Genomic DNA, 18,552 nt, shown 5'->3' on the forward strand with positions numbered 1-18,552 from the left:
TCCTGAATTATTTTACATGAATTCTTCATTATATGTTACAGGAATTAATCACACAACTTATTCCTCGTTAATATTCAGGAATATAGCAATAATTAATATGCTCTTATGGATATCATAAATGTTAACATGCGATCACAATTCGTGTTAGTCATCTTATATTAATATATTCACATTATACATTTATTCATCTATCTCAAATGCAATCACGAATAATTTGATTTACTTTATCCCTATGCACATCAAAAAGAAATATACATAATCCTATTTGCGACTAGTTAAAACTTTCCGATACATTTAGTACGATCAACAAAAGATGTAATTCCTACTCAAACGAATCAAATACTCACTTCCATATGAGTATGATCAACGAAGGATATAATCCGTACTCAAACTAAATTAATACTTACTTCCATATGATGCTTCTACATATGTACGAACAAAATTTATTATCTCTACTTATACAAATTAAACTAGTGTTTGAACAGTTAATATAAATTACTAAAATTGTCAAAATTATAAATTTTGTTCATGCTTATGTGGAAGCTTCATATGGAAGTAAGTATAAATTTATTTTGAGTATGGATTACCTCTTTCATTGATCATACTCATATGGAAGTGAGTATAAATTTAGTTTGAGTAGTATAGAGCAGAAATCACTAGAAAATCCTATCCAACTATTACAAAAATTGGAGTACGAAACACCATCGATTATTACAGGCCAATATACAACTTAAATGATAATAACAAATGAAAGAAATAATGAACTAATTAAATCAACAGTATAGTGATTAACATGCTTAAAGCAGCTAGATCCAATATCTCGATAAAGGAATACGGTCACAAGGCACTGTTTCCACAATGAACCGACTCACGGTAACTCCACAAACCAAGAACCCGACCACAACTCCGATCACTCAGATCTCAGTATCACACGGTCATAGGGACCCCTACAAAATATTTCACAAAGAACTTTGGCGAATGGTGAAGGAGATAAACAACTTGATTCATGTTTTAGCCGAAAGGGAGAATCCCCTATTTAAAGGGGTGAATACAGTGGTAGAGAAGGAAAACCTTGGTGGCTTTCCTAAACCATTAGATTTGTTTATGAAAATGGCCCTGGCTGTCGGAGAACAGAAGGCAGAAAATCACAGAGAGGATTCGGAGAGGAGAGGAAGTAGACAGCGCAGAAAAAACAAATAAGAGGGAAACTGAAATTTAGGGCTAGGGGTGTGATATAAGTAGGTAGATTGGATGGGTCGGGTTACCGGGTCGATTGTGGGCCGCCAAGTGGGTCAGGTAATTGGGCTGCCAAGGTCGGCCTTTTAATAAGTCAATAGGCTACAAATTATAACAAGTAGGGATTACATCTTTTGTTGATCGTACTAAATGTATCGGCAACTTTTAACTAGCTGCAAATAGGATTAAATATATTTATTGTAGATCATGCTAATCGCACGGGCATGAGTTTTAATTAGTATAAATGGGATTACATATATATTTCGTTGATCAAAGCATTGAATATTCTTGCTTTCATACTAATTCTACCGCCATGAATTTTAACTCAGTATATAAGTAGAACTACATAATTTTGTTGATCATACTAATTGTTCATATGCAAGAAGGTACATATATATTTTGTTAGTAAAAGCATCACATTATGCTTGTAAACTAATTGTATGAACATTGGTTTTAGACTGGACCAACATAATAACTTCTTTGGTACACCAAAATAATTGCACGTACACGATTTTTCACTTGATGATCATAATAAATACACGGAACATGAATTTTTACTTGGTATAAATACGTTCGCACAAGACTATATTATACTTTATTGATACAAACATCATTAATATATTCACATTTATAATTAAGACAATTTGCAACTTATCTTGACATATTAATTGTACTGACATGAGCTTTAAATTGATATGAGTAGGATTATATTTCAAAATAATTCTATAAATAATGTTTAATTTGGTAACTAGGACTAAATATTTCATTGATGGAAGCACCATAAATATACGTATATGAGTTTTATTAACTTAGATAAATGTTACAAGAATTAATCACAAATCTTATTCCTCGTTCATATTCAAGAATATAGCGATGATTAATACGCTTTTATAGATATCATAAAAATTAACATGCAATCACAATTTGTGTTAGTCATATTATACTAATATATCCGTATTACAAATTTATACATCAACCTCAAGTGCAATCGCGAATAATTTGATTTAATTTTCAACTTTCTTCAAGAACTCCAGATATATATGTGTACATATATATCCACCTACTCATCCATAGTATTTTTACTTATATTTTATTGATAACACTAATTATTTTAGTAATTTTAATTCTATTAATTCTATAATTTTTATAATTTTAGTATTGTAAAAACTAATTATCATAACTTCTATAGGACAAAAAATGACAGCCCCTCATAAATTACAAGACAGAAACTGTATTTTTATACCTATACAAATAAGTAGGATTTAACATTTTAATAATCACACTAACTGCTCGAACACTAGTTTAATTGGTATAAGTAGAGATAATAAATTTTGTTCATACATATGTAGAAGCATAATATTAAAGTATGTATTAATTTAGTTTGAGTACGGATTACGTCCTTCGTTGATCATACTCATATGGAAGTGAGTATTAATTTAGTTTGAGTAAGGATTACTTCTTTTGTTGATCGTACTAAATGAATCGGCAAGTTTAACTAGACGCAAATAGGATTATATATATTTCTTGTTGATAATGCCAATCGAACAGACATGAGTTTAAATTTGTATAAATTGGATTACATATGTATTTCGTTGATCAAAGCATTGAATATTAATGCTTTCACACTAAATGTACTGCCATGAATTTTAACTCAGTATATCAGTAGAACTACAAAATTTTGCTGATCATACTAATTGTTCATATGCACGAACGTACATAATTGATCATACTAATTGTTCATATGCAGTAGGCTTCGGATCTATGTTTTCTTTGCAAATGAAACGAGCCACCATGTTCGTACTCGGCTCCAGCACCAATTTCTCCCATGCATCATTGGCATCTCCACCACATTGAAGGAATACCTCTGTGGCGTTTAACCGATAGATCTGCCACCCAAATTCCTCCCTCATCCTCAAGATCTTTTCAACTTGACGGCAAGCTAATTTGCAAGTATTCATCTTAATTTCATCTATAGCTGCCTTAAGAAGCTTAGCCCTAGTTTCACCATCGACTAGACCCTCACTCCTGAAGAATTCATCCATCTCGGGGACCCCGATGGCACGCCTAATCCCATAATCATAGTCACGAATTTTTGGGTCAAAAAATGCCTTGCCCTCCTCCACCAACCCGCTATCCACCATCTGATCAACCCTTTTCGACACGTACGAGTGCAAGACCGGGATCGCCACGTCCATCCAGAGAAAGCAACACTCGTACTTGGAGGAAAACTCAGTGTTGTCAGTGACAAGTGCCTGTATGAAGGAATTGGACCCTCCAGCAATGATTGGTAACCGATTCTTTTGTACGATGGCATCAGCAGCCAGCAATGCATGATGCACAAAATCATGTACAGTGAAATCCACCTCGGGATCAATGATTCCGAGCAAATGGTGCGGCACGCCGTGGCATTCCTCATTGCTCACCTTATTGGTTACTATGTCAAGGCCCTTGTAGACCTGAATTTTGTCCGAGTTGATGACCTCTGCCCCGAAACGGGTGGCCAGGTCTATCGCCAGGCGCGATTTGCCTGTGCCAGTGGCACCCAATACCACCACCACCTTATCCTTCCCTTGGTGCTTGTTCATCATGCCCCGAACTGAAAAGTTTGTCATGCTAGATTGTGCTGGCTTCCAAGCGGAGATCGACATTTTAATTGGTAATTACTTTTACTTTTTGTAACACCTGTCAATTTCATCACACAAATAAAAAAAGAAAAAGGACACGTGTTAGAATACTCTAAAACAAAACTTGTACCAAATACAATCTACTATTTTGGAATTTCTATCTATCATAGAGTGACAAGCCCTTCTCAACTCTTGGATTAATTTCTCTTCTTCAAAACGATTTGTGTGAAGAAAAACTTCAAACATTTGTATGCTCTAGAGAGAATCACGAACAAGTTCCATTGATGTGAAAGAAATTACCTGGACAATTGTTTGAAACATGAAGAAACATAGGATGTGTAGGGGGGTATTTATACACACATACGTACACATAATGTAGAACAAATCAAGCCATTCATGGTAATAACTACACCCCTATCCCTATCCACTTACTATATAACAATTCAAATAAATCATGAGTAAGGCTCTGTCCAAATTACAGTATTTTTTACTGTATTTACGGAATAGGAAAAGAATCATTAATTATTGCGAAGCTGTCGTAAAAAGATAATACAAATACTAATCATAATTAAGATGTCAAAATCTACACCGTGCAGGTACCATAAGAGATGCAATAAATCCATCGATAATTATTTTTTGTAAAAAAAATTCTTGGGATGTATAATGAGTAATTTTACGATATTGAATGAGAAAAAAATTATGAGAAATTAAAAGATAATGACAAAGTACGTAGTCATTTGCTTTTGAGTAAAGTCAAGTGAGTTTACAAAATTGAATTTTGAATCTCAAAAGGTATCCTCATTAATTTGTCAACCTACTATATATGAAAAAAAGATATATTATAATGACAAAATCGATATTAATTTAACGTTAATAAATGTGTTCTACAGATTTTATCTCTTATTTAGATTTACTGAAATTTAATTGGAGCAAATTCTGAATGTTAATTATACTATTCTTGTAATTGTTACTATATGCAATTGATTCATGTATTTGGACATTTTGTGGTCCATGATTTATATGAAAGTAATTAAGTTGCAGTATCCATCCGTTGATGTTACTGATTGATCCATTTATTTTAGTTTATTTTGTTTTAGTTTTGTAATAACGCTATTGTATGCAGTAGTAATTTAGTTTCCTGAATTATTTTACATGAATTCTTCATTATATGTTACAGGAATTAATCACACAACTTATTCCTCGTTAATATTCAGGAATATAGCAATAATTAATATGCTCTTATGGATATCATAAATGTTAACATACGATCACAATTCGTGTTAGTCATCTTATATTAATATATTCACATTATACATTTATTCATCTATCTCAAATGCAATCACGAATAATTTGATTTACTTTATCCCTATGCACATCAAAAAGAAATATACATAATCCTATTTGCGACTAGTTAAAACTTTCCGATACATTTAGTACGATCAACAAAAGATGTAATTCCTACTCAAACGAATCAAATACTCACTTCCATATGAGTATGATCAACGAAGGATATAATCCGTACTCAAACTAAATTAATACTTACTTCCATATGATGCTTCTACATTTGTACGAACAAAATTTATTATCTCTACTTATACAAATTTTGTTCATACATATGTAGAAGCATCATATGGTAGTAAGTATAAATTTAGTTTGAGTACGCATTACCTCCTTCGTTGATCATACTCACATGGAAGTGAGTGTTAATTTAGTTTGAGTTGTGTAGAGTGAAAATCACCAGAAAATCCTATCCAACTATTACAAAAATTAGAGTAAGAAACTCCGTAAGATTATTACAGGCTAATATACAACTTAAATGATAATAACAAATGAAGGAAATAATGAAATAATTAAATCAACAGTATAGTGATTAACAGGCTCAGAGTAGCCAAATCCAATATCTCGATAAAGGAATACAGTCACAAGGCACCGTTTCCACAATGAACCGACTCACGGTAACTACACAAACCAAGAATCGGACCACAACCCCGATCACCCAGATCTCAGTATCACACGGTCATAGAGACCCCAACTCAATATTTCACGAAGAACTTTGGTTAATGGTGAAGGAGATAAACAACTTCATGTTTTAGCTACAAGGGAGAATCCCTTATTTAAAGGGGTGAAAACTGTGGTAGAGAAGGAAAACCTTGGTGGCTTTCCTAAAACCATTAGATTGGTTTAGGAAAGTGGCCATGGCTCCCGGAGAAGAGAAGGAAGAAAATCATAGAGAGGATTTGGAGAGGAGAGAAAGTAGACGGCGCAGAAAAAAGAGAGAAGAGGGAAAGTGAGATTTTGGGTTTCAAATGTGATATAAGTAGGTAGATAGATGGGTTGGGTTACTGGGTCGGTTGTGGGCTGCCAAGTGTGTCAGGTAATTGGGGTGCCAAGGCCGGCCTTCTAATAAGTCATTAGGCTACAAATTATAACAAGTAGGGAATAAATCTTTTGTTGATCGTACAAAATGTATCGGCAAGTTTTAACTAGTTGCAAATAGGATTATATATATTTCTAGTTGATCATGCTAATTGCACGGACATGAGTTTTAATTGGTATGAATAGGATTACATATATATTTTGTAGATCAAAGCATTGAATATTCATGCTTTCATACTAATTGTACCGCCATGAATTTTAACTCAGTATATCAGTAGGACTACATATTTTTGTTGATCATACTAATTGTTCATATGCAGGAAGGTACATATATATTTTGTTAGTAAAAGCATCACATAATGCTTGTACCCTAATTGTACGGACATTGATTTTAGACTAGACGAACATAATAACTTCTTTGGTAGACCACAATAATTGCAAGTACACGATTTTTCACTTGATGATCATAATAAATACACGGGACATGAATTTTTACATGGTATAAGTAGGATCGCACAAGACTATATTATACTTTATTGATACAACCATTATTAATATATTCACATTTATAATTAAGATAATTTGGAACTATTCTTGATCATATTAATTGTATTGACATGAGCATTAAATTGATATGAGTAGGATTATATTTCAACATAATTCTATAAACAAAGTTTAATTTGGTACCTAGGATTACATATTTCTTTGATGGAAACACCATAAATGTACGTATATGAGTTTTATTAAATTAGATAAATGTTACAAGAATTCATCACACATCTTATTCCTCGTTCATACTCTAGAGTATAGCGATGATTAATACGCTTCTATAGATATTATAAATGTTAATATGCGATCACAATTCGTGTTAGTGTCTTATAGTAATATATTCGTATTACACATTTATTCATCAACCTCAAATGCAATCGCGAATAATATTATTTAATTTTCAACTTTATTCAAGAACTCTGGATATATATGTGTACATATATATCCACCTACACACCCATAGTATTTCTACTTATATTTATTGATAACACTAATTATTTTAGTAATTTTAATTCTATTAATTTTATAATTTTTATAATTTTATTCTTGTAAAAACTAATTTTCATAATTTGTGTAGGAAAAAAAGTGACACCCCCTCATAATTTACAAGGTATAAACTTTATTTTTATTCCTATACAAATAAGTAGGATCTAACATTTTAATGATCACACTAACTGCTGGAACACTAGTTTAATTGGTACAAGTAGACATAATAAATTTTGTTCGTACATATGTAGAAGCATCATGTTGACGTAAGTATTAATTTAGTTTGAGTACGGATTACATCCTTCGTTGATCATACTCATATGGAAGTGAGTATTAATTTAGTTTGAGTAGGGATTACATCTTTTGTGGATCGTACTAAACGAATCGGCAAGTTTTAACTAGATTCAAATAGGATTATATATGTTTCTTGTTGATAATGCTAATCAAACGGACTAGAGTTTAAATTGATATAAATTGGATTACATATAATGCATATAGGATTGAATATTATTGTTTTCACAATAATTGTACCGCCATGAATTTTAACTAGTATATCAATTGGACTACAAAATTTTGTTGATCATACTAATTGTTCATATGCACGAAAGTACATAATTGATCATACTAATTGTTCATATGCAGTCGGTTTCAGATCTATGTTTTCTTTGCAAATGAAACGAGCCACAATGTTCATACTAGGCTCCAGCACCAATTTCTCCCATGCTTCATTGGCATCTCCACCATGTTGAAGGAATACCTCTGTGGCGTTCAACCGATGGATCTGCCACCCAAATTCCTCCCTCATCCTTAAAATCTTTAAAACTTGACGGCAAGCTAATTTGCAAGTGTTCATCTTAATTTCATCAATAGCTGCCTTAAGAAGCTTAGTCCTAGTTTCGCCATCGACTAGACCCTCACTCCTGAAGAACTCATCCATCTCGGGGACTCCAATGCTATGCTTAATCCCATTATCATAGCCACGAATTTCTGGATCAAAAAATATCTTAGCCTCCTCCATCAACCCGTTATCCACCATCTGAGCAACCCTTCTCGACATGTACGAATGCAAGAATGGGATTGCCAAGTCCATCAGAGAAAGCAACACTCGTACTTGGAGGGTAACTCAGTGTCGTTATTGAGAAGTGCCTGTATGAATGAATTGGACCCACCAGCAATGATTGGCAACTGATTCTTTTGTACGATGGCATGAGCAGCCAGCAATGCATGATGCACAAAATTATGTACAGAGAAATCCACCTCGGGATGAATGATTCCAAGCAAATGGTGTGGCATGCTGACGAATTCCTCATTGCTCACCTTATTGGTTACTATGTCTAGGCCCTTGTAGAACTAAATTTTGTCCGAATTGATGACCTCTGCGCCGAAATAGGAGGCCAGGTCTATCGCCAAGCGCGATTTTCCTGTGCCAGTGGCACCCAATACCACCCCACCTTATCCTTCACTTGGTGCTTGTCTATCATGCCCCCAACTGAAAAGTTCATCATGCTGGATTGTGTTGGCTTCCAGGATGAGACCGACATTCTAATTGGTAATTACTTTTACTTTTTTTTAACACCTGTCAATTTCATCATACAAATTTAAAAAAGAAAAAGGCCATGTCTTAGAATTCTCTCAAAATTCAATCTAGTATTTTAGAATATCGATCTATCATAGAGAGACAAGCCTTTTTCGATTCTGGGATTAATTTATCTTCTTCAAAAGGATTTGTTTGAAGAAAAACTTCATACATTTGTGGGGTCTAGAGAGAATCATGAACAAGTTTCATTATGTGAAACAAATTACCTAGACAATTGTTTGAAGCATGAAGAAACATAGGATGTGTAGGGGGATATATACTTACTTACACACAATGTGGAACAAATCAAGCCATGCATAGTAATAACTTCACACCTAACCCTATCCACTTACTATATAACAATTCAAATAAATCATGAGCAAGGCTCTGCCCAAATTACTGTAGTTTTTACTGTATTTACATAATAGGAAAAGAATCATTAATTATTGCAAAGCTGTCGTTAAAAGTCAATTGAAATACTAATCATAATTAAGATGTCAAAATCTACACTGTGCAGGTACCATAAGAGATGCAATAAATCCATCGATAATTGTATTTTGTAAAAAAATTATTCTTGGGATGTATAATGAGTAATTTTACTATATCGAGTGAGAAAAAAATTAAGAGAAATTGAAAGATAATGACGAAGTACTTAGTGATTATCCATATCTTACGTACGATTTGCTTTTGAGTAAAATCGAGTGAGTTTAAGTATTCTCATTAATTCGTCAACCTACTATATATGAGAAAACATATATTATAATGAAAAAATCTATATTAATTGAACATTAATAAATATGGTCTTCATATGTTATCTCTTATTTAGATTTACTAAAATTTAATTGGATCAAATTCTGAATGATAATTATACTATTCTTGTAATTGTTACTATATGCAATTGATTCAAGTATTTGGACATTTTCTGGTCCATGATTAATATGAAAGTAATTAAGTTGCAGTATCCATCCGTTGATGATACTGATTGCATCCATTTATTTTATTTTATTTTATTTTAGTTTTGTAATAACACTATTATATGCATCAGTATCAGTTTCCTTAATTATTTTACATGAATTTTTCATTATATGTTACAATAATTACTCCAATAACGTATTCCTCGTTAATATTCAAGAATATAGCAATGATTAATATGCTTTTGTAGATATCCTAAAGGTTAACATGCTATCACAATTCGTGTTAGTCGTCTTATATTAATATATTCGCATAATACATTTATTCATCGATCTCAAATACAATCGCGAATATTTGATTTAATTTATCCCTATGCACATCAACAAGAAATATATATAATCCTATTTGCGACTAGTTAAAACTTGCCGATACATTTAGTATGATCAACAAAAAGATGTAATCTCTACTCAAACTAAATTAATACTCACTTCCATATGAGTATGATCAACAAAGGATGTAATCCATGCTCAAACTAAATTAATAGTTACTTCCATATGATTATTCTACATATGTACGAAAAAAAATTTATTACCTCTACTTATACCAATTAAACTAGTGTTCGAGCAGTTAGTATAAATAACTAAAATTATCAAAATTATAAATTCTGTTCAAACATATGTAGAAGCACCATATGGAAGTAAGTATAAACTTAGTTTGAGTACGGATTACCTCCTTCGTTGATCATTCTCTTATGGAAGTGAGTGTTAATTTCGTTTGAGTAGTGTGGACTGGAAATCACGAGAAAATCCTATCCAACTGATCCGCCTCGAAGAATATTAAATTCGACCTTGAGCATTATCTTCCAATATGTGGGAGTTGTCGAATAGACCTATAGTACCTGAGAACCACAAAAGATCGTTAGGTTAGTCGGGTTCGTCCCTAACGACGACACTCCGATGCCTAAGTCAAACTTTGAGATAGAGAATATAGATTATCAGTTTCTAAGAACAGAATCACATTACCTTGTTAATGACTTCCTTTCTCTCATTTATAAGAAAACTGAATTTATGGTAAGTGCTCGTTTATGAGGGTTATATGCAATGTTAATCAGTGTTTCCCATTGATCATGCTCACAGATTGCACGCCATTTAATCCTCCTAGATTAAAGCTGGATATCTTGTCTGAAGATCTTATCTGGCGGATTATTGCCATAATGAAATGCTTATTAACCAAAATAACCACTTTACCCTTAAGAATGGGTCATTTCGTCTTTTCATATTCTTCCCTTATCATTAGTCTCCCAGTTTTGTGTGTATGACCTTTCATGCTTACAGAAGTTGAAAAGCCATCTTTCTGAAGCCGCTGCCTCGATTCGAGTGAGACATGTGTTGTCCGATTGTGGTTACCATGGGCATTGTGCCCATACGGGTCATCCCCGGAGTGGTTCTTCCTTTTCTTGTTATCCCTTCCAGTTCTCTATATATATAGAGGTTCTATTCAAATAAATTCTTTGCCACTCTTGTAATGTCAAGGTCGCTGTTATCCTTATATCGATCCCAATACTCGCTGCTCGACCTCGTCCTTGGCATTCAAGGTACTATGTCTTCTTCCCAATCTAATTCTAATTCTAATTCTGCTACTCTTTTCAATAGAATAGAGTCCCCCATTCCCAATGAGGGTCCGTCAAAGGTTAGGTCATGTCGCGATAGGCGAGCCGACGAGTCTACCTCAGATGATAATCCTACTTATGAAAAATACAAAGCTATGTTAGAGCATAGTCTTTGGGCTGGTATAGTTAGCACTGTAAAGCAACAAATTCACCGCATAAAGGAGAATATATTCCCAATAGCTTCGAAGTTGTTATTCCAAGGTCATTTGATCGTATGCAGCGTCCACCCAAGGGTTTCTGCGCCTTCTCGCTTCATCACTTTAATGCTAGGTTATGACTCCCTTTAGCTTCTTATGTAGCTCAGATCGTTAGTCGTCTTGAATTATGCCCCATGCAGCTATCCCCCAATTCCATTCGTCAGATAATCCTCTTTATAATTATAATGAGAGTTCACCATTTCAAACTTAATTTTGATAACTTCTGGACCTTGTATTCTTTTACCACTTCTGGTAGATCAGCCAATACGGGCTTCTTTTATCTGTCTACATGTAGGGATTGTAGATATTTAGATCCCCTTACTTCAGACGTAGGCCCTTGGAAAGAGAAGTTTATCTTCATCCTAGCTCCTCCAGGTCGAGAGTGGCCTGTCAAATGTGATTGGGTTGTAGACATACCTAAACCTGTAATCGAATGAGAGGGATTGGAAGGAGACCAAATAAACAGCCTTACTTCCTACCGATATGATCCGAAGAAGATCTTGGTAGAAGAAGTCCTCTGGCTCGCACATCTTACTCTAGCACACCTTCAAGTGGAGGGTTCCTTAGGTGAAAGATTTATCTACTTCGATTTGTAACTCTGTTGTAAGTAATCATATTCTAACAGAAATCTCCTTTTGCAGACGACATGGTTATCCAGGATCGCATTACCCAAGGGATTAGGGCGGCACAAGCCAGGGCTATAGTTGCACAAGTATCTTCTCCGGCTGCTCAAGTCGCACCTTCTCCAGCTGTTTCAACTTGACCTATGGTGGAAGGTTCCTCTGCTCCTGAGGGTATCCCAAGGGATGCTACTCCTATTGTGGTCGGGAGCGAGGACACGCAGTCTAGGGGTTTGGGTCCGGATCCCAAATGTTGAGAGGTCGCCTGATGGTTCTCGTACTGGTGAATCTAGCCTTGGTAGCTAAGTCAGTCGTCGCAGGAGGAGGAGTAAGAGCCTCATGCGATCAAACCCAAGAAGTCGATCCCAATCCCTTAGGGCGAATTATCCATCGGAGTCCGCTAGGGCAGAAGAACTAAGGAACATGGAGCTTTTGAATGATGTCACCGAATGTCGGAAGAAAGCTCGTGAAGATTTGAGAACTCCCCATCATTTGACAGCTCAATTAGAGGGTGAAAAGTTGGCTCCAGATTGGAAAATTTTTTTCCAGCAGCACAGTTCTCGGTACTCAGTCAGGCTAGGACTCCTGGGAATTCTGTAATGTGAGCTGCCTTCCACACGATCAAGAAACTCTGCTTCAAACTTCATTCACCCATCTCGAAGAACACTGTGCCCATTCTTTAGTCCAGGTTCATTTTCTATCATTTTTACTTTGATTCATTATCTTTTCCCTTCACTGATAACCTCTTTTTAGGCTGCCAACTTCGTTCGCGGGCTTTCCTTGAAGTGTGCTGGGTTTCGTCGAAACTAGATTATAACAAAGCGAAGGAATCGCGAAGCAGAATCTCTAAGACCTCAGCTCGCGAGTAGGATCTTGAAAATCAACGAGCCGCTTTGGAAGCTCGTAATAAAGAGTTGGAAGAAGAATTGGTCTCTGAGGTGGCTAAGGCGATGGAGGCAGGGAAGGAAGAGGGCTTTTCTGCTGGTCATGCTGCTGGGAAGGTCGCAGGAGCAATTGAAGGCCGGGATAATTATCTCAAGTCAAATGACTTTTCTGCTCGCATCAAAGAAGCTCGTATCCAAGATGCCCGCGACTTCATGAAAGCTCCTACCTTTGAATCTGCCTTGGAGATTAAAGCTGCAGATTATCTGATGCAAGGATTTGATAGATGTAAGAGGCAGGTGACTACTTTAGGAGGATTTGCTCCGGGTTTTGACGTGTCACAATTAGACCCTAGTCTCGATGGCAGGTTCCAGCCATTTGCCGATGAAGAAGTTCCTTTGCCTACTGAAGATGAGTTCGCGACCCTCCTAGATAAGATCGAAGAGGATTGATGACTTATAATTGTGTTTTGAACTCATGGTTGTAATATTTTTTATGGTATTCATGTTTTCTGTCTTGTATGTGCTACTTGAGTTTTGCCTTACCCAAGGAATTTCTTGATCACTTAGTCTTTTTCAGATTCGTACATAATCACCCCTTTTTAGTTTATCTTTTTCAGATTGTGCTAATAGTGCTTTAATATTTATAAGTTACCACAAAACAAATTTTTTTCAGACTACCTATCTCGTCCTTCTGAAGCTGGAGCTTTTTCAGATCACTATTATTTCGACCTTTTACAGGTTTAACAGGGGGATCTTTTTCGGATCGTTTACATTGTTGCGACCTTTTTTAGGTTCTCAAAAATTAAAACTAGGATCTTTTTCAGATTGTTTGTATTATTGCGACCTTTTTCACGGTCTCAAGCATAAGACTTCCTAAGATTGTGTATATTCCACGGTCGGGGGAGGACCTGTCCATTTGCGTCTTAGAGTTTGTATGATCCCTTTCTTCTTATCTCGATTACTTTATACGGTCCTTCCCATGCCGGGTCCAATTTTCCCACATGTTTTGAAACCTCGACCTTTTTTAGGACTAGATTGCCAACCTGTAATTCCCTTGGCCTCAGTTTCTTATTGTAATTCTTTCTGATCAATCCCATGTGATGGAGTATTTTTGCATACGCTGTGTCTCTTTTTTCCTCCACCATGGTGAGATCGAATGGTCCTTCTTCCTCGTTGGTCATCGCATCGTAGCTCGCTATCGTCTGAGTCTCTTCACTAATTTCTGCAGGAATGACAACTTCAGAACCAGAAATGAAACAAAAGGGGGTTTCACTTGGAGCGGTTCGTGTGGTCGTTCGATAAGCCCATAATACTCCTGGGAACTCCTCGTCCCACGACCCTTTGGACTTTATCCTGGTTTTTAGGTGTTGGAAGATGGTTCTGTTCCTCACTTCTGTCTGTCCATTCGCTTGAGGATGGTCGACCGATTTGAAATTTTTTTGAATTTTTTAATTCCTTCAGCCAAGTAGTAATTTGCTTGCCTTGGAATTGTATACCATTATCTGATATTAGGATCCTTGGCACTCCAAATCTGCAGACTATATTTTTCCAAATGAAGTTGATCTCCTTTTCAGATATTTTTGACACAGCTTCTGCTTCGACCCATTGGAGAAAAATATTCAATCGTGACCACGATGTACTTCTTCTAAGCTTTGGCTGGGGGGAATGGCCCTAAAATGTCAATTCCCCATTGGTCGAATGGCCATGCGATTTGTATCAGTTTCATCGGAGTAGTTGGTACATGCGTCTGTAAGGCATATCTTTGACAGCTTTCACATTTTGGAACTAACTCTTTAGCATCTTTCATCATGGTAGGCCAAAAATACCCCTGCCTTGCAAACTTTTGTGCTAGCGATCTAGCACCAGAATGATTGCCACAGCTCACTTCATGAATCTCCCTCATCACATATTTTGCTCGGTCGTCATCTAGGCATTTCAACAATGGTCTTTCTATGGATCATTTGTACAGATCGGATCCGATCACCACAAATTTGAGTGCCCTGAATTTTAATCTCCTAGCTTGTATTGGGTCTTTAGGTAGCAATCCTTCTTTAAGACAGCGCACGATTTCATCCTTCCACGGATATGCTGGTTCAACTGTTTTGATCTCCAACGGTTCTGAGATCGTTGGCCGATCCTTTATGATGACTGTAATTTTTTGATCTTTTATTCATGATAAGAGAGCTCCGAATTTCGAAAGTGAATCAGCTCTATCATTCTCGCATCTCGGAATTTGTTGGATCTAGCATTTTTTTAATTTTTCCATCATGGATTTTGCCCTTCTGTAATACATCATCATAGATTTCTCTTTCTTTTATTAAGTACCCTCGATCTGCATTGCCACTAGCTGTGAATCTGTATATACTTCCAACATTTCCACTCCAGCATCATGGGCCAACTATAGCCCCAATATCAGGGCCTCATACTCAGCCTCTTTATTAGTCGTCGAGAAGGATAACCTCGCAGCGACCTCTATCTCAATTCCCTTTGACCCTTGAAGCAAGGTTCCCGCCCCTCCATTATTAGCGTTTGATGAACCATCCACGTGTAACATCCATGTTTCGATCTCCAGAGTTGGTTCGTTCTTTGAGGCCTGGTCTCCTGCTAGTTTCATTATAAAATTTGCCAAAATTTGTCCTTTTTCTGCCGTCCTCCCCTGGTATTCAATATCGTATTCGTTGAGCTCGACCGTCCATTTAACTAATCTCCCAAAGGCTTCTGGTCGCGACAGTATGCTTTTGAGCGATTGATTTGTTAATACTACGACCTTGTGAGATTGGAAGTAGGGTCGTAATCTTCGAACAGTTACTACTAGGGCCAAGACAAATTTCTCGATCACAGTATATCTATGTTCAACACCTTGCAACATCTTGCTGATGTAATAAATTGGGTTCTGGATCCTCTTCTCCTCTCTCACCAACACTGAACTTACCGCATTTTCTGACACTGCTAAGTGCAGATACAATATATCGCCTTCCCTTGGGTTCGCTAGCAAAGGTGGCGACCTCAAGTAATCTTTAAGCTCTTGGAATGCTCGTTCACATTTCTCTGCATTTAAACACTTTTGCTTTTCTCAAAATTTTAAAGAAATGCAAATTCCTATCTGCTGAGAAATAAATCGATTAAGTGAAGCGATCTTACCAGTCAGTTTTTGGACGTCTTTAACTGAGGTCGGTGATTTCAGCTGCAGGATCGCCTCAATATTTTCCGGGTTAGCTTCTATTCCTTGGTTGCTCACCATGTATCGCAGGAACTTGCTGCCTCCGACGCTGAATGTGCACTTCGTTGGGTTGAGTTTCATCCCATATGCTCTCATAATGGCGAAGGTTGCCTTTGGTGTGATAAGTGGGTTTTTGGTCGCTGACTTTTGGCCAGCATGTCATCCACGTAGACGTCCATTGTTTTTCCAATTTGGTCTTTAAGCATCTTGTTCACCAGCCTAGCTAGGTGGCACCTGTATTTTTAGTGCAAAAGGTATTACATTGTAGCAAAAAATACCTTGCTCGGTTACAAATGATGTTTTACTGCAATCTTTCTTTGCCATCGATATCTGATGATAACCCTGGTATACATCCATCATTGAGAAGAGTTCGTAGCCTGCTGTCGAATCCACTAACAAATCAATATAGGTCCTTCGAGCATACTTTGTTTAAGTCGGTAAAACTAGTGCACATTCTCCATTTTCCGGAAGACTTAGGTACTACCACCACATTTGATAGCCAATCCGTATATTGGATTTGTGAAATATATCCTGCTTTTAACAACTTTTCGATCTCGTCGTTGATAATGCAATTCTTTTCCAACTCGAACGTTCTTTTTCTCTGCTGCACTGGTCGTATGGTCGGGTCGACATTGAGCATGTGGACTATTACTTCAGGACTTATCCCTCTAAAATCTGAAGGGCTCCATGCGAACATGTCCGCATTACTACGAAGGAATGCTATCATCATCATTTCCAGTCCTTTTTCCATTCTCGACCCAATTTTAGTCATGTGAGTAGTATCTCCTTGTAGAAATTCAGTCTCTCTATGTTCCTCGATCAGCTCTATCCTCTCCATTCTATATTCCCATCCATTCTCGTTGGGTTCGGAGAATTTCCTCTTTCTTTTGACATTCTCTCCTCTTTTTAAGGATAGGTTATAACATCTCTTGGCCTCTGCCTAGTTGCACATTACCTCACCCACTCCATTTGGAGTTGGAAACTTCATTTTGAGATGATAAGTGGACACTATCGCCCTGAAAGAATTAAGGCCAGGTCTACCCAATATAACATTATATGCAAACGAGGTATCAACAACCAAAAATTTTACCATTAGCTTCTTTCTCCTTGGTTCCTCACCTATAGAGACTGGAAGTTCGATCGTCCCCAAAGATTCGACTTCGCTCCCACCAAATCCGACCAAGGGAGCCTTTATTGGTGCCAGACTTGTGTTGTCTATCCCTATCTTTACTAATACCTCCATCAAGATGATGTCTGCTGAGCTGCCATTGTTAACCAGCACCTTATGGATAGTGAAGTTGGCGATATCCATTTTGATAATCATAGGATCGTTGTCTTCTCCTATCCTTTCTCTTGCATCAAGAGCTCCGAAGGTAATTTTCGGTTCAGGTGCCACATTCAAGATTTGTCTATTTTCGAGCGAACACCTCTTTCTTTCGACCTTTTCCTCGATCTCCTCGAATACCCATCTGCGGAGCCTCCTACTATTGGTATGGATGATGCCTTTCACCTGCAGATCTCTCCTTACCTCGCCTCCAGGTCCTCTTTTCGGACACCTAGATCTGGTACAACGATCTCCCCTACTATGGTTCCTAGTTACTTGATTTCTAAAATAGCCTTGGCGCACCAGCCTCTCGATCTCATTTTTGAGCTGATAACAGTCTTCCGTGCCGTGACCCTTCTCCTTGTGGAAACGACAATACTTGTTAGAATATTTTTTTGCAGGTGTAAACCTCGTGTGCTTAGGCCATTTTAAGACATCCTCTTTCTCCACCATCAGTAATGCTTTTGCTTGCATCGTATATAACGGAGTGTACTTTGTGTTGGTAAGGCAGTTCCTTGCCCCTGTCGTGTTTTGGCCGTTTATGCTCTTCTTTGTAATAGCGACCTAGATCTCTTCCTCGTTCGACATTAATTTTCCACTCTTCGTCTTTCATTGCGTTCATCTCTTCTTCATCTTTGTATTTCTACGTCAGGTTTCATCAATTGTTCTATGCCTGTTGGTGGGTCTCTTGCTAATGCAGACGCAAGGGGTCCCTTCTTCAAACTGTGAATGAGGATGTTGACCATCATGTCTATCCTCAAATCTTGCACCTCCACGGTCTCGTTACTAAACCTCCCCAAAAAGTTTTTTAAAGTCTCATTGTCATGTTGCCTCATGGTGAACAAGTGCGTGACAAATTACTTTTGCTTCCTCTTACTG

The 18,552-nt window shown here is 36.8% G+C and overlaps 1 protein-coding gene and 2 pseudogenes across 1 annotated transcript; all 3 read right to left on the minus strand.

Moving 5' to 3' along the window:
- Nucleotides 1-2,960: 2,960 nt before the first annotated feature.
- On the minus strand, nucleotides 2,961-3,824 carry LOC148789396 (adenylate isopentenyltransferase 5, chloroplastic pseudogene; annotated as a pseudogene).
- A 4,066-nt stretch (nucleotides 3,825-7,890) lies between these two features.
- On the minus strand, nucleotides 7,891-8,328 carry LOC148789397 (adenylate isopentenyltransferase 5, chloroplastic pseudogene; annotated as a pseudogene).
- Nucleotides 8,329-17,289: 8,961 nt separating this feature from the next.
- On the minus strand, nucleotides 17,290-18,147 carry LOC148789398 (uncharacterized). The gene has a single exon (XM_088882835.1). It carries the CDS (start codon nucleotides 18,145-18,147, stop codon nucleotides 17,290-17,292), a length of 858 nt encoding a protein of 285 aa, XP_088738961.1.
- Nucleotides 18,148-18,552: the final 405 nt, after the last annotated feature.

This window comes from Sesamum indicum, linkage group LG1, assembly GCF_026168435.1.
Source record: "Sesamum indicum cultivar Baizhima isolate 11 linkage group LG1, ASM2616843v1, whole genome shotgun sequence".
In the NCBI taxonomy this organism is placed as follows: Eukaryota; Viridiplantae; Streptophyta; class Magnoliopsida; order Lamiales; family Pedaliaceae; genus Sesamum; species Sesamum indicum.